Source organism: Telmatherina bonti (genome assembly GCF_933228915.1).
Source record: "Telmatherina bonti genome assembly, chromosome: 4".
Classification (NCBI taxonomy): domain Eukaryota; kingdom Metazoa; phylum Chordata; class Actinopteri; order Atheriniformes; family Telmatherinidae; genus Telmatherina; species Telmatherina bonti.
This window is the reverse complement of record NC_136622.1, coordinates 38,092,768-38,117,828: the sequence shown is the minus strand read 5'-3', so window position 1 is coordinate 38,117,828 and position 25,061 is coordinate 38,092,768. Positions and strand designations below refer to the sequence as shown.

Genomic DNA, 25,061 nt, shown 5'->3' with positions numbered 1-25,061 from the left:
TCCAGGCAACGAGGGGCGGGGCTTCATCGGCGGCTTGGCTGCGATGCAGTCCAGGCAACGAGGGGCGGGGCTTCATCGGCGGCTTGGCTGCGATGCAGTCCAGGCAACGAGGGGCGGGGCTTCATCGGCGGCTTGGCTGCGATGCAGTCCAGGCAACGAGGGGCGGGGCTTCATCGGCGGCTTGGCTGCGATGCAGTCCAGGCAACGAGGGGCGGGGCTTCATCGGCGGCTTGGCTGCGATGCAGTCCAGGCAACGAGGGGCGGGGCTTCATCGGCGGCTTGGCTGCGATGCAGTCCAGGCAACGAGGGGCGGGGCTTCATCTGCGGCTTGGCTGCGATGCAGTCCAGGCAACGAGGGGCGGGGCTTCATCGGCTGCTTGGCTGCGATGCAGTCCAGGCAACGAGGGGCGGGGCTTCATCGGCGGCTTGGCTGCGATGCAGTCCAGGCAACGAGGGGCGGGGCTTCATCGGCGGCTTGGCTGCGATGCAGTCCAGGCAACGAGGGGCGGGGCTTCATCGGCGGCTTGGCTGCGATGCAGTCCAGGCAACGAGGGGCGGGGCTTCATCGGCGGCTTGGCTGCGATGCAGTCCAGGCAACGAGGGGCGGGGCTTCATCGGCGGCTTGGCTGCGATGCAGTCCAGGCAACGAGGGGCGGGGCTTCATCGGCGGCTTGGCTGCGATGCAGTCCAGGCAACGAGGGGCGGGGCTTCATCGGCGGCTTGGCTGCGATGCAGTCCAGGCAACGAGGGGCGGGGCTTCATCGGCGGCTTGGCTGCGATGCAGTCCAGGCAACGAGGGGCGGGGCTTCATCGGCGGCTTGGCTGCGATGCAGTCCAGGCAACGAGGGGCGGGGCTTCATCGGCGGCTTGGCTGCGATGCAGTCCAGGCAACGAGGGGCGGGGCTTCATCGGCGGCTTGGCTGCGATGCAGTTATGATGCCAAAGCTCTGTGCTGCTCTCGAAACGCCACAAAAGGGAATTTTCTTCTGTTTTTCTGACTTTTAATGTTCAAAGTGCTCAAATGTTTTCGCTTCAGATGATTTTAGCTTCTTACTGGTTTTCTCTGTGATTTCATGCGTTTGTCCCAGACCCCCCACGGCTCATACTTTCACATATTTTTCAGGATTTGTGATTAATTGCTGGTTATTTTGGCTGAAAACTGCCAACAGTGACTCTTGCATGTGAAATAAGCAGAATGTTTCCCACCACCAAGCTGCAGGAGGAAAACTGCATAGCCCATCGTTATCAGCTCAGCTGCCATAATTCAGTATAAAACAACCATAAAATCTGAGTAAAATGTACTAAAACCAACATGAAACTGGTTCTAATCCCAGCTCTTGTTCAGATGCTCTGCAGTAATTTTAGCATCTAGACTCCTGACTATAAATATGATTTAAAAAAGGGGGGGGGAAAAATCACTTGTTGTAACTTTATAGCATAAAAACAACATACTGAAATAAGAAATATTTAATGAAAATGAAATCTGATTACAAGTATAAACTTTATTTTAATAGAAAACAGTGAAATAAAATGAGAAATAAAAGATAACATCATCAGCGTATATAGATATTAGCCTAGAAGGCAAAATAAAGCTTTAAATAATCCGAGTTTGTTTTTACATTTGAACTGAGAAATTTATTCTTTTTTTTTTTTTTTTTACTTTGAAACAGGAAGTTTTTCTGAACATAATTTTTGACCCATTAAAATAAAATCTGATTAAAAAAAAAAAAAAAAGAAGATGTTAAGTAAATAAAAAGTTTTTTTCACACGTCAGGAATTGGTTATTTTCACATCAACATCTGAAATATGTTTAACATTTTCTCTTTGTTTCTTTAAAGTTCAGAGTTAAATTACAGAATTTATTAATAAAATTTTAACTAATTAAAATGATAGAACAGATTTTTTCCAGTCAGATGTTACCCAAAAGTTTTATAAAACGGCTTCATTAAAATACTGACATTCTGAATAAATTAGTAAATTTCAACAAAAAAATACACAGAATGCTTTGAAGAAATTAGAAAAAGCTAAAAATAATTGATGTTTTTAAACAGGAAATTGTTATAAAGACAAATAAAAGTAAGTTCTAGCATGTTTAAATCAGTTTATCCATATTGTTTCGTACTAAAACCAGTTTTAATTAGCTGACAGAAATGAAAACTAACTGATCATGTTGCATTTACAGCATTTTAACCTGCTGATGCTGGTTGGCTAATCAGAAGGATCAATAATGAATCGACACCGACATGTAAATATATCAAGACTAATTGTGTTAGTTGGTGGACAAATTTCCACAAACTGACATTATTTTATAGGAACGAAGAAAAGTTTTAGTATATTTGTTTTGTCTCTGGAGGGGAGCCTGGGAGAGTCAAAAGGTTTCATTTCTTTTGTTCTTCTGCCAAAAATCATGTTCACAGTATTTTTCTCCCAAGCTGGCCGTGAGACACGACAGACGTCAGCAGACAACCCGAGGCTGAATGACGGCGAGCTGCCGAAGCTTCTGGTCATAACGATCATGATACTGATCTCCAGATGTTTTCAGCGAACGTGTTCACGGCTGCTTGTTAATCGTCAGTAAATCCGTCATTGGTCTGTCTCCAACGCTGACCAGCGTGATGTCAGAGTGACGTCAGAGTGATGTCAGAGTGATGTAACGGTGTTCAGAACGAGCTATGCAAAGGCTTCTGTCAGTTTCAGTGTTTTACAGGTGAACAATCAGACCTGATGAACCAGTTTGACGTCCATCATAAACAACCTGTTGCAATCAGAGCCGGACCCGTGGTCCTGGTCCTGGTCCTGATCCTGGTTCTGGTCCTAGTTCTGGTCCTAGTTCTGAGGTTTATCTGATGAGTTACTTTGTTAATCCAAACAGTTTAAACTTTATTGTTTCTGAAATTTTTTCCAAAAATGATTTTTTTTTCTTCCCAGAAATAAAAACTCAGATTTAAACTTTTTAAAACTAAATTTTAGATGAAAAATATCAAGAAAATCATTCATTGCTGAATAAAAAAAGGTTAAACCTCTTCAGATAGATGCAGCTTGGTTCGACATGGGACGTACTGGTATGTCTGGCTGATTGTCCGCTGAACTGGTTCTGGGAACTGGTTCTGAGTACGAACTCTGGGAACTGGTTCTGGTTCTGAGTACGAACTCTGGGAACTGGTTCTGGGAACCGGTTCTGGTTCTGAGTACGAACTCTGGGAACTGGTTCTGGGAACCGGTTCTGGTTCTGAGTACGAACTCTGGGAACTGGTTCTGGTTCTGAGTACGAACTCTGGGAACTGGTTCTGGTTCTGAGTACGAACTCTGGGAACTGGTTCTGGGAACTGGTTCTGGTTCTGAGTACGAACTCTGGGAACTGGTTCTGGGAACTGGTTCTGGTTCTGAGTACGAACTCTGGGAACTGGTTCTGGGAACTGGTTCTGGTTCTGAGTACGAACTCTGGGAACTGGTTCTGGGAACTGGTTCTGGTTCTGAGTACGAACTCTGGGAACTGGTTCTGGGAACCGGTTCTGGTTCTGAGTACGAACTCTGGGAACTGGTTCTGGGAACTGGTTCTGGTTCTGAGTACGAACTCTGGGAACTGGTTCTGGGTGCTTGATGGAGGGTGTCAGTCCAGCTGATCTCAGACCAGTTTTACACAGTTTGTTGTTTTTATTTCTGCTTCCAGCCAAAAACATTGCCAAAATGTTTGTTTGTTTAAACATCCAGCCTAACGGGAACATCTGACACTTTTCTTTCATCGTCACGGCAGGAAGGACGTCTGGGTGCTACAGAAACGTGCTGCAAAAGAAAGACTTTGTAGTGAAGCAGCAGAGGCGCTCGCCTCGCGGAGGAAACGTCACGTTTGGGTTGGAAACAAACTAACAAAAACTACGCAGACGGATGAGACTCGTAACGTCTGTTGCTATGCAATGGGCCTCCGGCTGGATGCTGTCACTGTTTTCTCACAGCGCTAATGCTAGCAATAATCGCTGAAACAGAACGCTAACGGTCTGACTACCATGTGGTCTCATCGACGCTTACTGGTTTTGTTGGTATGAGTCCTGCACATAAACAAGCTACCTATGCACACGCACACCGTTTCAGCTTGTGTTCGACACCAAACATCTCAAGTTTCGACTGAAATCTGATCAGAACTAAATCCTTCCCAAACGTCACATGACCTCTTTCAGCCAAGCAGCTGCCATTTTGTCCTGTTTGTGACTTCCTGTAAGGCGCCGTCTTCCATCCATAACTTTAGATGAGCCTTTAACTAGTTGAACAAGTTAATGTATAGCTGTGATAGTGATCAGACTTTGGGCTCGACGTTAATGAGTCACCAGCCAAAAGCTGCCGACTTGCTGGAAACGGCGGTAAGTCGGCCATGATGATGCCATCTGTGTTTCATTAACGTGTGAAGTCCATGCTTTACGTCACCGACAACTAAACCAGCAGCAATAAAACTAATGTCAAAACAGCTGATCGTCTCTGTGGTTTTTCTTGTCATCAAACGTCTCCCGACAACTAAGTATTTTACATCACTCTGATGAAAACCAATCAGATTTCTGCCTCCGCAGGTATTTTTCGACATTTATCACCTTTTTCTTTGTCAAGTTTTGCTGCCTGACATGAATTTTTTCCGTATTTTCTCACATCTACCTGTTGATGCATTTTACTCCCGCTTGTACCTTCATGGAGAAAAACAAAAAGATAATGTCTGGATTTGATGAATCTTTAAAAACCGCTCCAACCTGCTCAAAACTACCAAATATTCAGTCATTTTTAGGATTTTAACCATGGAAATGGCAGCTGGATTACATGAATAATCCTGTTATCTTTCAGCCCTTTAAGACACATGACACATGGACATTTATTAATATTTCAAAATTATTGAAGTGCAATCTGGTGTAAACAATAGCAACAGAATTTATTGGATTTTATTGATAATTTTGATCAAGTATTCTTTACTCCCTATCTTTGTTCTAAAAAATGTAAATTTCACAAATAAAATCATGACATTAACATTTTTCAGCTCTTTATAGCTTTCTTGAACAACTGATGTAGTAATTTTAAATAATTACATACGAAACATCTCATTGCCTTTTTAATAATCTGAAATGGGCTGCATGGTGGCACAGTGGTTAGCACTGTGGCCTCACAGCAAGCGGGTCACTGGTTCAATCCTTGGCTGGGAGGGGCTTGGTCAGTGGCCTTTCTGTGGGGAGTCTGCATGTTCTCCCCGTGTATGCGTGGGTTCTCTTCAGGTACTCCAGCTTCCTCCCACCATCCAAAGACATGCATGTTAGGTTAATCGGTTACTCTAAATTGCCCCTAGGAGTGAGTGTGAGCATGGGTGGTTGTTTGTCTCTCTGTGCGGCCCTGCAATGGACTGGCGAGCTGTCCAGGGTGTACCCTGCCTGTCGCCCAAAGCCAGCTGGGATAGGCTCCAGCTTCCCTGTGACCCTGAATTGGATTAAGCGGTTCAGAAAATGAATGAATAATCTGAAATTATTTCACTCACATTTTCCTGTATTTCATAGGTTGTGAGGTTGGTAACATCTTCTTCACATCATGTACATTGCAGTTTTAGGAAATGAAGAGTCGCTCACACACCACAGTAAATCATGGAGTTCCTCAGGGTTCTGTACTGGGACCAAAAGTTTTCATATTAAACATGCTTCTATAGAACATAAATCCAGCGATATGCAGATGACACTCCATTTTTCTTATTCAGGATACAGTAAACCCAGATGACTGGTAATCCCATGTTTATGAAGGTCAGATCTCCAGATCATGTTAAAGTGGGTCTGAATCCAGAAAAATGCTGTAGGTGTTGCCAATTCTGCAGATAATTTAAACCTTTTAAACGTTGCTGGATATTAATGTTTAAAACTGTGCTGTTTGAAAATAAGACTCATAAATGAGCACCTGTCTGTTGCAGTTACTCTGGTAAAAGGCAGCTGTTCCTGAAAATGAACCCACATGAACATAAACCTGCGAAAACCTGAAACCCCTCTGTGCCGCTGACTCAGCGACTTATGCTTCAGGCAGGTTAATGTTCACATTTTTAAACTTTATTTACTGCAGCAGCAGAACCAGAACGCTACTCTGACGCTTCACCTCCAGAAAGTCAGAGAACAAAACATGGAGGACAGCAGCAAGTTTAGCTGCAGTGGAGGTAGTGAGGCTTCTTTCAGCTCGAAATGTTTCTTTTTATGTTTGCTGTTAAGAAGTGTAAAATAATGTCTAACAGTATGTAGTTTTTTCCTCTGGTAAAATTAGAACTAAACTGCTTATCAGATTGCTGAGGCGGCCAGCCGGAGCTGTTGCTGTAAGGTCATTGGTGCCTGTCGTGGCGGTAATCCCAGGACTCGTTGGTGGACACCAACAGTGAGGGATGCCGTCAAGCTGAAGAAGGAGTCCTATCGGGCCTTCTTGGCCTGTGGGACTCTGGAGGCAGCTGATGGGTACCGGCGGGCTAAGCTGCATGCGGCTTCGGCCGTTGCTGAGGCAAAAACTCAGGCATGGGAGGAGTTCGGCGAGGCCATGGAGAAAGACTTCCGGACGGCTTCGAGGAGATTCTGGTCCACCATCCGGCGGCTCAGGAGGGGGAAGCAGTGCTCCATCAATACTGTGTACAGTGGAGATGGGGAGCTGCTGACCTCAACTCGGGACGTTGTGGGTCGGTGGAGGGAATACTTCGAAGACCTCCTCAATCCTACCAACACGTCTTCCGATGAGGAAGCAGAGCTGGGGGACTCAGGGGTGGACTCTCCTATCTCTGGGGCTGAAGTCGCTGAGGTGGTCAAAAAGCTCCTTGGCGGCAAGGCTCCGGGGGTGGATGAGATCCGCCCGGAGTTCCTTAAGGCTCTGGATGCTGTGGGGCTGTCCTGGCTGACACGCCTCTGCAGCATCGCGTGGACATCGGGGACAGTGCCGCTGGACAGGGAGACTGGGGTGGTGGTCCCCCTTTTTAAGAAGGGGGACCGGAGGGTGTGTTCCAATTACAGGGGAATCACACTCCTCAGCCTCCCTGGTAAGGTCTATTCAGGGGTCCTGGAGAGGAGGGTCCGCCAGATAGTCGAATCCCGGATTGAGGAGGAGCAGTGTGGTTTTCGTCCTGGTCGCGGAACAGTGGACCAGCTCTATACCCTCTCTGGGGTCCTTGAGCGATTCGCTGCCGAGTGTGAAGCGGCTGGGATGAGAATCAGCACCTCCAGATCTGAGACCATGGTCCTCAGCCGGAATAGGGTGGATTGTCCTCTCCGGGTCGGGAGTCAGGTCCTGCCTCAAGTGGAGGAGTTTAAATATCTCAGGGTCTTGTTCACGAGAGAGGGAAGGATGGAGCGTGAGATCAACAGATGGATCAGTGCAGCGTCTGCAGTAATGCGGGCTCTGCGCTGGTCTGTCGTGGTGAAGAAGGAGCTGAGCCAGAAGGCGAAGCTCTCCATTTACCAGTCGATCTACGTTCCTACCCTCACCTATGGTCATGAGCTGTGGGTCGTGACCGAAAGAACGAGATCTCGTATACAGGCGGCTGAAATGAGTTTCCTCCGCAGGGTGGCCGGGCTCTCCCTTAGAGATAGGGTGAGGAGCTCGGTCATCCGGGAGGAGATCAGAGTAGAGCCGCTGCTCCTCCGCATCGAGAGGAACCAGTTGAGGTGGCTCGGGCATCTGGTCAGGATGCCTCCTGGACCTCCCTGGTGAGGTGTTCCAGGCACGTCCCTCTGGGAGGAGACCTCGGATAAGCAGCAGAAGATGGACGTTTGGATGGATAAACTTAATAAAATATAAAAAATAAAGTGACTCAGAACTGAAGAAGAAATCCTGACACACAAAAGCTGATCAAACATATTTATTACAGCTGACCAGAAACGAGTCCCGTTCCTCCCATCAGGAGCAAAATCCAGAACTCCAACGCGTTCAGCAAACAAGTTTCAACTCAGATCCACATCCAGACACATTCATGTTTACAACCGTCTCCATGGAAACAACAGAGATGGACCGTCAGGAATGTAGCTGTCTTTTCATTTCGTTCACAGAACAGAAAAGCAGGGATGATCAGCTCAGACAGAAAAACCAGAAATCAGAGAAAAAAAACCAAACAAACATAGATCCATCATCCAACCAGCCCAGAGAAGTTAGCTGAATGACATCACGGTGCGGCGATGATGACAGCGCAGAAGGTGCAGACGATGAAAGAAGCAGGAAACAATCTTCTTCCTCCTCAGTCGGATTTCTTGTCGCTGCTTGCCTGCAGACAAAAGTGAGGGTTTAGAAACGCCCACGTTTACACGACTACATCTTGCAGCAGAAAACCAAACCGCCGTCTTTTAGGCTCGTCCTGCAGACAGATCGTCCTTCTCCTGCGTCGGTTACAAACATCATTTGGGTTTCAAGGAGCAAAACTGTCACGACTCAGAAAATTAATCAAAAGCAGCGAGACAGTGCTGTCCAACCGGAGTCAGAGCTCAGCTCTGCCCTCTAGTGGATGAACTGATACCACAGCGTAAAGCTGCGTGGACGTCTGAGAACGGAGACGTAGGAAGACGTTTGGAACGGATGTCCAGCTTTACGGGCGTACGGCAGCAGAAATGTGTCTAAAGAATACGGGAGAACTCCAGCGGGCGGCGCCGAGTGTGTGTGTGTGTGTATACACGTGCACAGTGCGTGTTACCAGCAGCTTGCTGTGCTCCTCCAGCAGTCGGTCGTACTCCACCGTCAGATTCTCCGCCTGTTTCTTCATCGCAGAAACATCGCTGTCAGACTTCTGCAGAGCTGGAAGATGACAACGACGACATCATCACCACCACCACCACCACCACCACCACCACCATCACCACCACCATCATCATCATCATCACCACAACAATCATCTTCATCAGTACTGTTTTTTTTCCATCATGTCATTCAGCTGTGTTAACAGAACCAGTCCAGTCCCTACTGGTCTCAGGCCAGTCAAACGATCAAGACCGTCTACCTGGACCAAACATGACCCCTCCTTCCACCTCACCTTTCTTAGAGGTCTCCAGCTCTTGCTTCAGGGTCTTCACCTCCTCTTTCAGGGTCTTGTTCTCCTCCTGGACTCCTCCTCCTTTTGGCTTCCCAGCCTCCGGAACTTCGATTCCAGCATCTTGCAGTTTCTGTGGAGACAGTAGAACCGGATCAATCTGACCTGGTAAACAGCAGTAATCCAGCCGATCGGGGGGGGGGGCCCTTACGCTGCAGCCTTTTGGCTGTGGTGCGGAACGGGGCCTATGTGAGGCGTGGCTGTTTCCATGACAACGCCCTCTGCGAGCATGGCGTGAAAGGTGCTACACAAATAAAATTTAACGGAGATTCAATCCATCCCACGTTGGATGTAGCCGCTCTCTTATCTAGCAATATGGACTCTTTTATTAGTCAGCTAAATTGACAACTCAGGGTTGGGACCAGGAGGCAGAATTGTAGTCCTACACACTTTTCTGCAGCTTCCCACCTGCCGCCGCCCACCCAAAACCCCATTCCGACCTTATACAACTTCCCAGCAGTAAGAATTAAACAACACAAAAACACTTCTGGGGTTAATCGTGAAAACCTCATAAAAATAAAAACAATGGATCTAATAAAATCTGAAAATAAGACAATAAAGTGTGGCCTACTGAATATTAGATCCCTCCCAAATAAGTCTTTATTAGTCAATGACTTGATAGATGATCACCACATTGATTTATTCTGTCTTACGGAAACCTGGTTACAGCAAGAGGATTATGTTAGTATTAATGAAGCTACGCCAGCTAACTATTTAAACTTTCACATTCCTAGAACTACAGGCAGAGGAGGAGGTGTTGCAGCTATTTTTAAGTCAGAATTATTAATTAATCCTAAGCACAAAACTAACTAAATCCTTTGAATTCCTGACATTAAATTTATCTCATCCAAAATGGAATTCAGAGAAACCGCTCCTTTTAGCATTAGTGTATCGCCCACCTGGCCCTTACTCCGAGTTTCTGACCGAATTCTCTGATCTCTTGTCTGAGTTAGTGCTGAGTACTGATAAAGTCATTGTACTAGGTGATTTTAATATTCATGTTGACCATGAAAATGATAGTTTAAACATTTCCTTTAGCTCTATTCTAAACTCAATTGGGTTTTCACAAAATGTCAATGGAGCCACTCACTCTCATGGTCACACTCTTGATCTTGTTCTAACATCTGGTATTGAGACTGATAAGCTCAAAGTATTTCCTCAAAACCCTGTCTTGTCCGATCACTTCTTATTAACCTTTGAATTCACTTTGATTCCTCACTGACCAAAAATAAATTCTACTATAGTAGATGTTTATCAGACAATAATATTACAAAATTTAAACAATCAATTGAATCAGTTTTTTCACATCTACCATGTGTTAGCATGACTGAGAGTCCCCCTTTAAGCCTTACTCCTGCTCAGATTGATCAACATGCTGATACTATAACAGCTTCAATGCGTACAACCTTGGATAATGTTGCTCCCCTAAAGAAGAAGAAATTAGGTAAGATTATGAAGGCTCCCTGGTTTAATTCCCAGCTTCGAGCTCTAAAACAGGCATCAAGGCGTTTGGAAAACAGATGGCGTTCATCAGGACTAGAGGAGTCTCACTTAACCTGGAAAGAAAGTTTAAGCGTATACAAAAAAGCCTTACGTATGGCAAGAACAGCTTATTATTCATCATTGATAGAGGAAAACAAAAACAACCCTCGGTTTCTTTTCAGCACTGTAGCTAGGCTTACTAGGAGCCGGAGCGCTGTGGAGCCATGTATTCCTTTCTCACTTAGCTGTGATGATTTCATGTATTTTTTCAGGAATAAAATTGACACTATTAGAGATTAAATCCACAATATTCTTCCTTCTACCTATAATGTTGAGCCTGTTGTGGTCTCTGAAGCATCCTTAGAACCAGGATCTGACTTGTGTCTAAATAGTTTCTGTCCTGTCCAACCCTCTGAATTAACTAAAATAATAGCTTCATCTAAACCATCCACCTGTATGTATCTTAGACCCTCTGCCAACGAGCCTCTTTAAGGACATTTTCCCTTTAATTAATACATCGCTACTAAATCTTATCAATATGTCTTTAGTGACAGGATATGTACCACAATCATTTAAAACTGCTGTCATCAAGCCTTTACTTAAAAAGCAATCTCTGGATCCAGAGGTGATAGCAAATTATAGACCTATATCTAACCTCCCGTTTATGTCCGAAATTCTGGAGAAAATAGTTTCAGCTCAGCTACATGCCCACCTGAGCAGAAATAATTTATGCGAGGAGTTTCAGTCAGGATTTAGAGCTCATCATAGTACTGAGACAGCATTGGTGAAAGTTACTAATGACCTTCTTATGGCCTCAGACAAAGGACTTGTGTCCGTACTTATCTTGCTTGATCTTAGTGCTGCATTTGATACAGTCGATCATAACATTCTGTTACAGAGACTAGAACAGGTGATTGGAATTACAGGTACAGCGTTAAGCTGGTTTAAATCATATTTATCTGATAGACTTCAGTTTGTTCATGTAAATGACAAGTCCTCCTCACAAACTACAGTAAGTCATGGAGTTCCTCAAGGTTCTGTACTTGGACCAATACTCTTCACACTATATATGCTCCCTTTAGGCAAAATTATTAGACAGCATGGAATAAACTTTCATTGTTATGCAGATGATACTCAACTATACTTATCCTTTAAACCAGATGAAACAAATCAGCCCAATAGGCTACAAAATTGTCTCATAGACATAAAGACTTGGATGTCTAGAAATTTTCTCCTCTTAAACTCAGATAAGACTGAAGTAATTCTCGTTGGATCTGAAAAACTCAGAGCTAAATTTTCCGGTTTTGTAATGAACCTGGATGGCTTTACTTTAGCTTCCAGTGCTACAGTGAGAAACCTTGGAGTAATATTTGACCCTGACCTGTCCTTTGGCCCACATATTAAGCAGGTTACTAAAACAGCCTTCTTTCATTTACGTAATATAGCCAAAATTAGGGACATTCTGTCTCAGAGTGATGCAGAAAAACTGGTTCACGATTTTGTTACTTCGAGACTAGATTACTGTAACTCTCTATTACTGGGCTGTCCTAAATATGCCCTGAAAAGCCTTCAGCTGATCCAGAATTCTGCAGCCAGAGTCCTGACCAGAACCAGCATGAGAGATCATATTTCTCCAGTTTTAGCCTCTCTTCATTGGCTGCCTGTTGAATCTAGAATAGAATTTAAAATCCTTCTCCTTACATATAAAGCCCTCCACAACCAGGCACCACTATATATCAAAGACCTCATTGTTCCTTATATACCAAGTAGAGTACTTCGTTCGCAGACTGCAGGCTTACTTGTGGTTCCTAGAGTCTCAAAGAGCCGAGCAGGAGGCAGAGCCTTTGGTTATCAGGCCCCTCTCTTATGGAATAAGCTCCCAGTTAGTGTTAGGGAAGCAGACACCCTCCCCACCTTTAAGACTAGGCTGAAGACTTATCTTTTTGATAAGTCCTATAGCTAGGGATGGTTAACATCCCTTAGTTATGCTGCTATAGGTTTAGACTGCTGAGGGACATTTTCTGATACACTGAGCTTCTTTCTCTTTATCTCTTTCTTTTACCCCCCCCCCCATAACAGTGTTGCATCATTAACATGTATGTCTCCTGTCTCAGCAGGTCTCCCTGGCCGGGAGTAGCAGTTCCTGTTGTCTGTTGTCTTTCTGCCCTCTTCCCCCCACACAGCAGAGGCAGATGGCTGCCTGTCCTGAGCCGGGTTCTGCCGGAGGTTTCCTTCCTGTTAAAAGGGAGTTTTTTCCTTCCCACTGTCGCCAGTGTGCTTGCTCAGGATGGGAGATTGAGTTGGACTCAACTCAATCTGTTGGTTTCCTTATATAGGCTGTTATGAATTGGCCTTCATTATGTTTTCCCCTCTGTCTGTAAAGCGTCTTGAGATGGCATTGCCGTGATTTGACGCTATATAAATAAAGTTGAATTGAATTGAATAGATTTTATCGTCTCACCTGCTTTCGCAACATCGTTCTGAAAGCTTGACCCTGGTTGGCTCTTTATGATGATGTCATAAGATGATGTAATAGGTAATAGGTATGAGGTGCTTCTGTGATGTTTCAGCGACAGCAGAAGAAGAAATCGACTTCCTGCGGATCATTTCCACCCACCCTATTTAACTCTGCCCGTTCAGAGACCAACAGGTGTGCATAACAAACACCTCCATCCTGTCACTTCACACTATCCTGCTTTCTGATTGGCTGAAACGTTTAAGACACGTTTCAGACGAGATTCTTCTGGTTTATCTGACAGTCTTCTGTTGGGGTGGGGTTGGGGCTGCTCGGTGACGCCACGTGCACACGTGTGTGCGTGTATGTTGGTATGTCCACCTGTCCATGTCAATGTGAGCACTAATATCCGCCTTTAGCTGCAGCTGCTATTTATACTGGAACCAGAGACAAACCAGCCAATCAGCAAACAGATTAACGAGCAGCCAGGAATGCTGGGAATGCCGGGAATATGCTCACCTGTCATTCAAATATTTCCTGGAAAAGCAAACAAAAATGTCACGGTCTGCAGAAAAACCTCTCCATCACGTCGATAAATGATTTTTATCCTAAAGATGTGTTGCTAAGAGACCTCAGAAATGACGACCCTGCAGCTTTTCGAACTGACGGTAATGTCCAGTCAGGCGCAGCGGCATGGTCTGACATGATGTCTGCATGCAGACTGGGATTAAAAGCTTCGACTGGTTCATGTTAAGGAGTAAAAATTGTCTTAGAGGTTTAAGTTGGGTTTGATGGACGGAAACAGCTGGACTGTGTCCCAACATCAACTGCAGACTGTAAAAAGTGACAGAAGTCATGAAATGAGGAAGGAGGCGACGGACTCAGAAACCAGAATTCCACCAGGAGTTCAGAAATAGGAAACAATATGAAACTTACTAGACTTATTAAAAAAAGAATTAAACTATTTTCCAACTTTTCAGTTTTTACAAGAAACCTGTCAGGTCTCTTGTACAAAGAACTCCATGTTCTCACCATGAAATCAGTACAGAAATAAAAAATCCACATTAGTCCACTTGAGATCTGAGCAGTGAGAGAGCACGGTGCAGCAGGAAACTGAGGGGGGACCATTTTCACTGCTGCACCACTAAACCTGCAGCAGCGTCACCTTGTTGTGGATAAAATGCATTCTGTTTGGAAACAACCAAAGTAAAAACTTAACTATGCTCCCACATTAGCCACTAACGCTAACAATTTATACTCCCACATTAGCTGCTAACGCCAAGATTTCATGCTCCCACATTAGCCACTAACGCTAACAATTTATACTCCCACATTAGCTGCTAACGCCAAGATTTCATGCTCCCACATTAGCCACTAACGCTAACAATTTATACTCCCACATTAGCTGCTAACGCCAAGATTTCATGCTCCCACATTAGCCGCTAACGCTAACAATTTATACTCCCACATTAGCTGCTAACGCCAAGATTTCATACTCCCACATTAGCCGCTAACGCTAACAATTTATACTCCCACATTAGCTGCTATTGCCCAGACTTTATGCTCCCACATTAGCCGCTAACGCTAACACTTCACGCTCCCACATTAGCCGTTCTCCCTGTGTTTGTGTGGCTTCCTCCCACCGGCCAGATTAATCGCCACTGTTAATTGATCACTGATCACATGTAAGTAGCTTTGGATGACATTGTCTGCCATATGACTGTAGAATAGAATAGTATAGAATAGAATGTTTCTACATCTAGTCTGAACTCGGAGCTCTGAAATGAGGTGCAGGATGTTGGGATATGACACAAATGGTCCAGAAGAACCAGAACTTTTCCCAGCAGGGAGAAGCCCACAGATTCTCTGGAACAGTGCCGACCTGATAGGAACGGATTACTGGGAGCGTCGGTGAAGCGTCGTGTTGCTGGAACCGGATCAGAACCATTACTGGGAGTGTCTGTGAAGAGTCGTGTTGCTGGAACCGGATCAGAACCATTACTGGGAGTGTCTGTGAAGCGTCGTGTTGCTGGAACCGGATCAGAACCATTACTGGGAGCGTCGGTGAAGCGTCGTGTTGCTGGAACCGGATCAGAACCATTACTGGGAGTGTCTGTGAAGCGTCGTGTTGCTGGAACCGGATCAGAACCATTACTGGGAGCGTCGGTGAAGCGTCGTGTTGCTGGAACCGGATCAGAACCATTACTGGGAGTGTCTGTGAAGCGTCGTGTTGCTGGAACCGGATCAGAACCATTACTGGGAGTGTCTGTGAAGCGTCGTGTTGCTGGAACCGGATCAGAACCATTACTGGGAGCGTCGGTGAAGCGTCGTGTTGCTGGAACCGGATCAGAACCATTACTGGGAGTGTCTGTGAAGCGTCGTGTTGCTGGAACCGGATCAGAACCATTACTGGGAGTGTCTGTGAAGCGTCGTGTTGCTGGAACCGGATCAGAACCATTACTGGGAGCGTCAGTGAAGCGTCGTGTTGCTGGAACCGGATCAGAACCATTACTGGGAGTGTCTGTGAAGCGTCGTGTTGCTGGAACCGGATCAGAACCATTACTGGGAGCGTCGGTGAAGCGTCGTGTTGCTGGAACCGGATCAGAACCATTACTAGGAGCGTCGGTGAAGCGGCACGTTACTGGAACCGGATCAGAACCATTACTGGGAGCGTCGGTGAAGCGTCGTGTTGCTGGAACCGGATCAGAACCATTACTGGGAGCGTCGGTGAAGCGTTGTGTTGCTGGAACCGGATCAGAACCATTACTGGGAGCGTCGGTGAAGCGGCACGTTACTGGAACCGGATCAGAACCATTACTGGGAGTGTCTGTGAAGCGTCGTGTTGCTGGAACCGGATCAGAACCATTACTGGGAGCGTCAGTGAAGCGTCGTGTTGCTGGAACCGGATCAGAACCATTACTGGGAGCGTCTGTGAAGCGTCGTGTTGCTGGAACCGGATCAGAACCATTACTGGGAGAGTCGGTGAAGCGTCGTGTTGCTGGAACCGGATCAGAACCATTACTGGGAGCGTCTGTGAAGCGTCGTGTTGCTGGAACCGGATCAGAACCATTACTGGGAGCGTCTGTGAAGCGTCGTGTTGCTGGAACCGGATCAGAACCATTACTGGGAGAGTCGGTGAAGCGTCGTGTTGCTGGAACCGGATCAGAACCATTACTGGGAGCGTCGGTGAAGCGTCGTGTTGCTGGAACCGGATCAGAACCATTACTGGGAGCGTCGGTGAAGCGTCGTGTTGCTGGAACCGGATCAGAACCATTACTGGGAGCGTCGGTGAAGCGTCGTGTTGCTGGAACCGGATCAGAACCATTACTAGGAGCGTCGGTGAAGCGTCGTGTTGCTGGAACCGGATCAGAACCATTACTGGGAGCGTCGGTGAAGCAGCACGTTACTGGAACCGGATCAGTACCATTACTGGGAGCGTCGGTGAAGCGGCACGTTACTGGAACCGGATCAGAACCATTACTGGGAGTGTCTGAAGCGTCGTGTTGCTGGAACCGGATCAGAACCATTACTGGGAGCGTCGGTGAAGCGTCGTGTTGCTGGAACCGGATCAGAACCATTACTGGGAGTGTCTGTGAAGCGTCGTGTTGCTGGAACCGGATCAGAACCATTACTAGGAGCGTCTGTGAAGCGTCGTGTTGCTGGAACCGGATCAGAACCATTACTGGGAGAGTCGGTGAAGCGTCGTGTTGCTGGAACCGGATCAGAACCATTACTGGGAGCGTCTGTGAAGCGTCGTGTTGCTGGAACCGGATCAGAACCATTACTGGGAGAGTCGGTGAAGCGTCGTGTTGCTGGAACCGGATCAGAACCATTACTGGGAGCGTCGGTGAAGCGTCGTGTTGCTGGAACCGGATCAGAACCATTACTGGGAGCGTCGGTGAAGCGGCACGTTACTGGAACCGGATCAGAACCATTACTGGGAGCGTCGGTGAAGCGTCGTGTGACTGGAACCGGATCAGAACCATTACTGGGAGCGTCGGTGAAGCGTCGTGTTGCTGGAACCGGATCAGAACCATTACTGGGAGCGTCGGTGAAGCGTCGTGTTGCTGGAACTGGATCAGAACCATTACTGGGAGCGTCGGTGAAGCGTCGTGATGCTGGAACCGGATCAGAACCATTACTGGGAGCGTCGGTGAAGCGGCACGTTACTGGAACCGGATCAGAACCATTACTGGGAGCGTCGGTGAAGCGGCACGTTACTGGAACCGGATAAGAACCATTACTGGGAGCGTCGGTGAAGCGGCACGTTACTGGAACCGGATCAGAACCATTACTGGGAGCGTCGGTGAAGCGGCACGTTACTGGAACCGGATCAGAACCATTACTGGGAGCGTCGGTGAAGCGGCACGTTGCTGGAACCGGATCAGAACCATTACTGGGAGCGTCGGTGAAGCGGCACGTTACTGGAACCGGATCAGAACCATTACTGGGAGCGTCGGTGAAGCGGCACGTTACTGGAACCGGATCAGAACCATTACTGGGAGCGTCGGTGAAGCGGCACGTTGCTGGAACCGGATCAGAACCGTTACTGGGAGCGTCGGTGAAGCGGCACGTTACTGGAACCGGATCAGAACCATTACTGGGAGCGTCGGTGAAGCAGCACGTTACTGGAACCGGATCAGAACCATTACTGGGAGCGTCGGTGAAGCAGCACGTTACTGGAACCGGATCAGAACCATTACTGGGAGCGTCGGTGAAGCGTCGTGTTGCTGGAACCGGATCAGAACCATTACTGGGAGCGTCGGTGAAGCGGCACGTTACTGGAACCGGATCAGAACCATTACTGGGAGCGTCGGTGAAGCGTCGTGTTGCTGGAACCGGATCAGAACCATTACTGGGAGCGTCGGTGAAGCGTCGTGTTGCTGGAACCGGATCAGAACCATTACTGGGAGCGTCGGTGAAGCGTCGTGTTGCTGGAACCGGATCAGAACCATTACTGGGAGCGTCGGTGAAGCGTCGTGTTGCTGGAACCGGATCAGAACCATTACTGGGAGCGTCGGTGAAGCGTCGTGTTGCTGGAACTGGATCAGAACCATTACTGGGAGCGTCGGTGAAGCGTCGTGATGCTGGAACCGGATCAGAACCATCACTGGGAGCGTCGGTGAAGCGGCACGTTACTGGAACCGGATCAGAACCATTACTGGGAGCGTCGGTGAAGCGGCACGTTGCTGGAACCGGATCAGAACCATTACTGGGAGCGTCGGTGAAGCGGCACGTTACTGGAACCGGATCAGAACCATTACTGGGAGCGTCGGTGAAGCGGCACGTTACTGGAACCGGATCACAGACTCCCAGATCGGCGTGACGAAGCCAACATGTGTTAATGTGGTGAAATGTCAGCAGGTGTCCCGGTCCGAACCCGGTTCACGTTACCATCACCTGCCACACACACATGATCCCCACGCACACGGCCAGCGTACGAGGGTACTGTATCGTCACCGTCATGCGAAGCGTCATGTGACAGATCTGCTGGTGATGATGCAACCTGGGACATTTTAATGCTCCGCCCACAGATTGACCAATCAGCTGTGTGTCTGAACGTCCTCAGAGACCTCCCGAGACCTGAACATGGAGACCCAGGAGTCCAGCAGAAACCACAGAAGAAGAACGTTCAGACAGCGTTCAGTAAATATCAACAACAGGAGGAGGGCGAGGAAAAACGGAGAGGAACCAAGAACTGAGGAGGAAGAGGAGGAAAACCTGCTGTGTTTCTGGTCCAGGTTCAAGACCGGGTCAAGCTTCAGGACCGGATCCAGGTTTCCATCCGGGTCCAGCTTCACGACCGGATCCAGGTTTCCATCCGGGTCCAGCTTCACGACCGGATCCAGGTTTACATCCGGGTCCAGCTTCAGGACCGGATCCAGGTTTACATCCGGGTCCAGCTTCAGGACCGGATCCAGGTTTACATCCGGGTCCAGCTTCAGGACCGGATCCAGCTTCAGGACCGGATCCAGGTTTACATCCGGGTCCAGCTTCAGGACCGGATCCAGGTTTACATCCGGGTCCAGCTTCAGGACCGGATCCAGGTTTACATCCGGGTCCAGCTTCAGGACCGGATCCAGGTTTACATCCGGGTCCAGCTTCAGGACCGGATCCAGCTTCAGGACCGGATCCAGGTTTACATCCGGGTCCAGCTTCAGGACCGGATCCAGGTTTACATCCGGGTCCAGCTTCAGGACCGGATCCAGGTTTACATCCGGGTCCAGCTTCAGGACCGGATCCAGGTTTACAACCGGGTCCAGCTTCAGGACCGGATCCAGGTTTACAACCGGGTCAAGCTTCAGGACCGGATCCAGCTTCAGGACCGGATCCAGGTTTACAACCGGGTCAAGCTTCAGGACCGGATCCAGGTTTACAACCGGGTCAAGCTTCAGGACCGGATCCAGCTTCACGACCGGGTCAAGCTTCAGGACCGGATCCAGCTTCAGGACCGGATCCAGGTTTACATCCGGGTCCAGCTTCAGGACCGGATCCAGGTTTACATCCGGGTCCAGCTTCAGGACCGGATCCAGGTTTACATCCGGGTCCAGCTTCAGGACCGGATCCAGGTTTACAACCGGGTCAAGCTTCAGGACCGGATCCAGGTTTACAACCGGGTCAAGCTTCAGGACCGGATCCAGCTTCAGGACCGGATCCAGGTTTACAACCGGGTCAAGCTTCAGGACCGGATCCAGCTTCAGGACCGGATCCAGGTTTACAACCGGGTCAAGCTTCAGGACCGGATCCAGCTTCAGGACCGGATCCAGGTTTACAACCGGGTCAAGCTTCAGGACCGGATCCAGCTTCAGGACCGGATCCAGCTTCAGGACCGGATCCAGGTTTACAACCGGGTCAAGCTTCAGGACCGGATCCAGCTTCAGGACCGGATCCAGGTTTACATCCGGGTCAAGCTTCAGGACCGGATCCAGCTTCACGACCGGGTCAAGCTTCAGGACCGGATCCAGCTTCACAACCGGGTCAAGCTTCAGGACCGGATCCAGCTTCAGGACCGGATCCAGGTTTACAACCGGGTCAAGCTTCAGGACCGGATCCAGGTTTACAACCGGGTCCAGCTTCAGGACCGGATCCAGGTTTACAACCGGGTCAAGCTTCAGGACCGGATCCAGCTTCAGGACCGGATCCAGGTTTACAACCGGGTCAAGCTTCAGGACCGGATCCAGGTTTACAACCGGGTCAAGCTTCAGGACCGGGTCCAGGTTTACAACCGGGTCAAGCTTCAGGACCGGGTCAAGCTTCAGGACCGGATCCAGGTTTACAACCGGGTCAAGCTTCAGGACCGGGTCAAGCTTCAGGACCGGATCCAGCTTCAGGACCGGATCCAGGTTTACAACCGGGTCCAGCTTCAGGACCGGATCCAGGTTTACAACCGGGTCAAGCTTCAGGACCGGGTCAAGCTTCAGGACCGGATCCAGCTTCAGGACCATGTCTCTGGGTCTCACCTCCTGCAGCAGCTCGTTTTCCTCCATGAACTTCTTGGCGGCGGTGCTGGCGCCCTCCGCCTGCTTCTTGAAGGCTTCGTTGGAGGCCATGAGGGACGCCTGCTGAGACAGCAGCGTTGCTAGGCGACGCAGCAGCCTGCAAAACACACACACACACACACACACACACAGATCTGAATGATTGATTGTAACGCACCAGACATCTTACAGGTCGGGTGTTTGCGCTGCTGAGAGGTCACCATGACTCATGGAGGAATCAAACGTGTGTCCTTTTCGTCTCAGTGTCTCTCCTTTGCTAGAACTGGCCTGCAGGAGTCCACTGGGGTGTTACCAGGTTGTTACACAGTTTATACCAGTGACAACTGGCTGCATTATTTTCCTATACATAGTTCGGCCAGTTAAACACTAATATCCCTCCGTTACGGGGCGTTACCATAGCAACGCGTTAACCAGCTGGTTCAGATCAGCCGTCTTAACAGGTGAATGAGAGAAACGCGCTGCAGCCTGACAGCGGTTGTTTGGTATAAAACGTACATCCAGACCAACGTAAAATAGTTCATATATAAGCGGATTAAACAACTCGGAACCGTACATTAGACGGTTATAATGCACGGCTCGGAGTCTAGAACACCACAACGCGCAGCGTTGTTTATAAATACTGGATAATTGTGTTAAATTATCGAGATCTCAGTTTCAGTCAAAATAATCGTGATTATAATTTTTGTCATATTCGAGCAGCCCTGGTGTTAGGGAGTGTTACCGGGGCGTTACTGGGGATGCCGTGTGGTATAATGTCTGAGCTGGACACCATGCAGCAGACTGTCTGCACCAGGGTGTCCTCAGCAGACGTGCTGCAAGACGAGCAGCCCCCCCCCCCCCCCACCCTCCATGTGGACTCACCACGTGGACGTTTATTCATAATCACATGATGATAAATCTGTGGACATGTGCTGGTTGTAAATGTGTCCCTGATGATGCATTCAGGGACTTTCTGACCCCCACACACTGCAGCTCTACGACGGACACAGACTGCAGCTATTTCCAGAGCGGCAACGTGTCCCGGCAACAACGGCGCAGACAACTACGTCTAAATATAGCCTGTCCAGTTTGTGACCCGTCCAAAGCGAGGATTCCACACGTCTGCAGCTTCTCCGACTTCCTCGGCTGCTGCTGCTCAGAGAGAAACCGTCTGGACCTGAAAGCAGCGTGCAGCTGTTCGAGCCCGAGGATGAAGACGCAGAACATAAACATCTCATCATGTCCAGAACTTCATCAAAGTTCTGATTCTGGATTTGTTTTCTATCCAGTAAAAAGGAAATAAACCATGTTCGGAACTATTTTCACAGGCGGATTCATACACGTGTAGGGCTGTGATGTGATCTGTGTGTTTTCTGATATTTCTGGATCCATAACGGTCAGAAGGAGTCGCGATCGGCTGATTTATCCTCTCTGGATTCCACCATCATCCCAGTAATCCAAGCTTTTCCCATCTCACTGCCAAATATGGCCGTTGCTTCTTTACCGGCCTGAAATAATCCGAGCAGCTGCCGGCGCCTCCTTCCTCTTCTTCTGGGCTGAAAGAGCCTGAGTCAGAGTCGGCTCGGTCTAAACGCTGGAGACTTCCTCCTGGAGGCAGCTGCTGCATCACATGCTGCTGTTAGTCAGACGGCGAGGAAGCACGAGGTGGACGCTGCCTCCTGCTGGACCCCGACTGCAACAGCAGGAAACCACCTCGTAGTCCTGGAAACAACGTCTCCATGGTGACGGGGAGAAAAGGTTCTGCCGGGTTGCACAGAAAACCAGGCAGGTGGACTATAATGTCCAAATGACGAAGAAAAGGCTGACTGGTTTCACACCAGTACAGTCTGGGGGTCTTTTACTGGAAGAGGTTTCCACACTCCTCCTGACAAAGCTACGTTCTGTAACTGGAATAAACTGGCATTTAAAGGGTTAAATGGGTCGGTTCTTCACGTATGTGGTGGTTTAGTTCCAGACTGGGAGAGCCACACAGAAACCGGTATAAAATCTGTGGACAGGTCTTACAGGCAGAGCAGCAGGGCGAAGCCGGCGATGTACTCGTTCCTCTGAGCTCTGAACAGCTTCATGTGGATGTGTTCGATGGCCGTCGGGTTGTTGGTGAGATCCACCTTCTCCGTCACGCTGTACTTCCTCACCTCACGGAACGCGTCTGCAGACAGACAGAACCCCGTTACTACACGCTACTGACGTTATACTGGTACCAGAGAGACCAGCCTACTGGTACCAGAGAGACCAGCCTACTGGTACCAGAGAGACCAGCCTACTGGTACCAGAGAGACCAGCTCACTGGTACCAGAGAGACCAGCTCACTGGTACCAGAGAGACCAGCTCACTGGTACCAGAGAGACCAGCTCACTGGTACCAGAGAGACCAGCCTACTGGTACCAGAGAGACCAGCCTACTGGTACCAGAGAGACCAGCTCACTGGTACCAGAGAGACCAGCTCACTGGTACCAGAGAGACCAGCCTACTGGTACCAGAGAATCAGCTCACTGGTACCGGAAACCAATAAACTAGATCCTGGATCCAGCAAACCGGACCCTGGATCCAGCAAACCGGACCCTGGATCCAGCAAACCGGACCCTGGATCCAGCAAACCGGACCCTGGAACCAGTAAATGTGATGCGTTCCAGCTTCTTGTCTATAGAAGCGCATAGAAGGTTCTGACAGTCCTGGACACGTGGACTTTGGGATCTGTGCTGAACCAGAAGTCCAGAAACCTGAGTCCGGCTTCAGGACGCAAAAATAGACTTGAAGTCATAAAAGTTAAAAAGCTTGCATGATGGAGCTGTCAATCATCCTGAAACCCGATCAGCTGCTGATCAGAGCCAATCGGCTTTCAGACCAATCAGACACACCGATGAGGAGGAAGACGAGGATGGCGATGGCCACCATGAACCAGGTGTTCCCATAGAGAGCAATGGTCTGGATCAGCCGAGACTTGAAGATCTTGTTCCACCTGGAAGATAAACTTTATTTACACGTCGACAGGAACAAAAGTCACCTCATCCGGATCAATAAACATCTTCAATTCAATTCAACTTTATTTATATAGCGTCAAATCACAGCAATGCCATCTCAAGACGCTTTACAGACAGAGGGGAAAACATAATGAAGGCCAATTCATAACAGCCTATATAAGGAAACCAACAGAATCTCCCATCCTGAGCAAGCACACTGGCGACAGTGGGAAGGAAAAAACTCCCTTTTAACAGGAAGGAAACCTCCGGCAGAACCCGGCTCAGGACAGGCAGCCATCTGCTGTCCTGGGGGGGGGGGGGGGTTAAAAGAAAGAGATAAAGAGAAAGAAGCTCAGTGTATCAGGAAATGTCCCTCAGCAGTCTAAACCTATAGCAGCATAACTAAGGGATGTTAACCATCCCTAGCTATAGGACTTATCAAAAAGATAAGTCTTCAGCCTAGTCTTAAAGGTGGGGAGGGTGTCTGCTTCCCTAACACTAACTGGGAGCTTATTCCATAAGAGAGGGGCCTGATAACCAAAGGCTCTGCCTCCTGCTCGGCTCTATCTTCATCATTACCAATTATTATCAATAACTGGCAGAGAAAGAAACCATCAAATACATTACAGCACTGGTTCTGGATCCTGGAGGATGCAACCTGGACGGGGGGGGGGGGGGGGGGGGGCACTTACCTCTTGGGGGAGATGAAGGGGATGCAGAGAAGAAGAACGAGGAAGACCTCGACGTAGAGGAAGGTGGCGACCGCCGTCCACTGCAGACTCATCCCGACTCCTGGACAGGAAACACGAAACAGGTGAGTCCCAGCGAGACCAGAACCGAACCAGGTCACGTTCTCCGGCGTCGCAGACACGCCCATCGCAGACACGCCCCGCCCTGCGCAGACACACCCCGCCTGCACAGAAGCCACGTCTCGGATATTTCAACTTAAAATGATTTTATAAATCTAAAAAAAATTTTTTTAATTTATTTGAATGTTGTAATAAAAGAAATATTTTAAACACTGATTTTTTTTCCAATTATTAAATATTTTAAAACGAGAGTTTTATTTGTTACCTTAATTTTAATTTAGCTTTTTTTTTGTTCATTTTAATAAATTTAGATTTAATCTTTTCTTAAATTCACAATTTTTTTTAATTTTCATTACTTTGTTTTTCCTAAAATGTCTCATTTTAAATTTTATTTAATGTAATTTTGTTTTTGCTAAGAAATTAATATTTTATATTTTTTACAGTTGAATGTGCAGGAGCCGCCGACCTGATGATGAAACGCTTCATCTTTCTGTGTTTTATGTAAAAAGTTTCTGTCATGTTGAGAACAGTTCAGAACACGGTGCAGGAAGAACTCGTTCCCATCTGGCGTTCCCTGGATCTGAACAATGTATCGCTTTATCTCCTCGCTGGGCGCCGTATTGGGGGGGGGGGGGGGGGGGGGGGGGTTACGACGAGTCCAAGAAGACGTCAAACTCGATATGAACATTATTAAACCTTCATTAAAAATAATATCATTTTTCTGAGGTGATAGAAAAATAAAGTGATGAACAGAAGAGTGAAGTGGACCAGACACCCCCGTGAAACAGGCGATATGGTTTGGTC

General features: G+C 48.0%; 1 protein-coding gene across 1 annotated transcript in view; it reads right to left on the bottom strand.

Annotated features, from left to right (window-relative positions):
• Window positions 1–7,710: 7,710 nt before the first annotated feature.
• bcap31 (B cell receptor associated protein 31) overlaps window positions 7,711–25,061 on the bottom strand; it is a 20,397-nt gene continuing 3,046 nt past the window's right edge. The window contains exons 2-8 of the mRNA XM_079239835.1: window positions 24,141–24,240; window positions 23,347–23,447; window positions 22,493–22,637; window positions 20,450–20,585; window positions 8,996–9,125; window positions 8,660–8,760; window positions 7,711–8,236 (exon numbers count right to left, since the gene is read on the bottom strand). Of these exons, the coding sequence (XP_079095961.1) occupies window positions 8,210–8,236; window positions 8,660–8,760; window positions 8,996–9,125; window positions 20,450–20,585; window positions 22,493–22,637; window positions 23,347–23,447; window positions 24,141–24,232 (732 nt within the window). The 5' untranslated portion in view covers window positions 24,233–24,240 and the 3' untranslated portion in view covers window positions 7,711–8,209. The remainder of the gene's footprint in view (window positions 8,237–8,659; window positions 8,761–8,995; window positions 9,126–20,449; window positions 20,586–22,492; window positions 22,638–23,346; window positions 23,448–24,140; window positions 24,241–25,061) is intronic.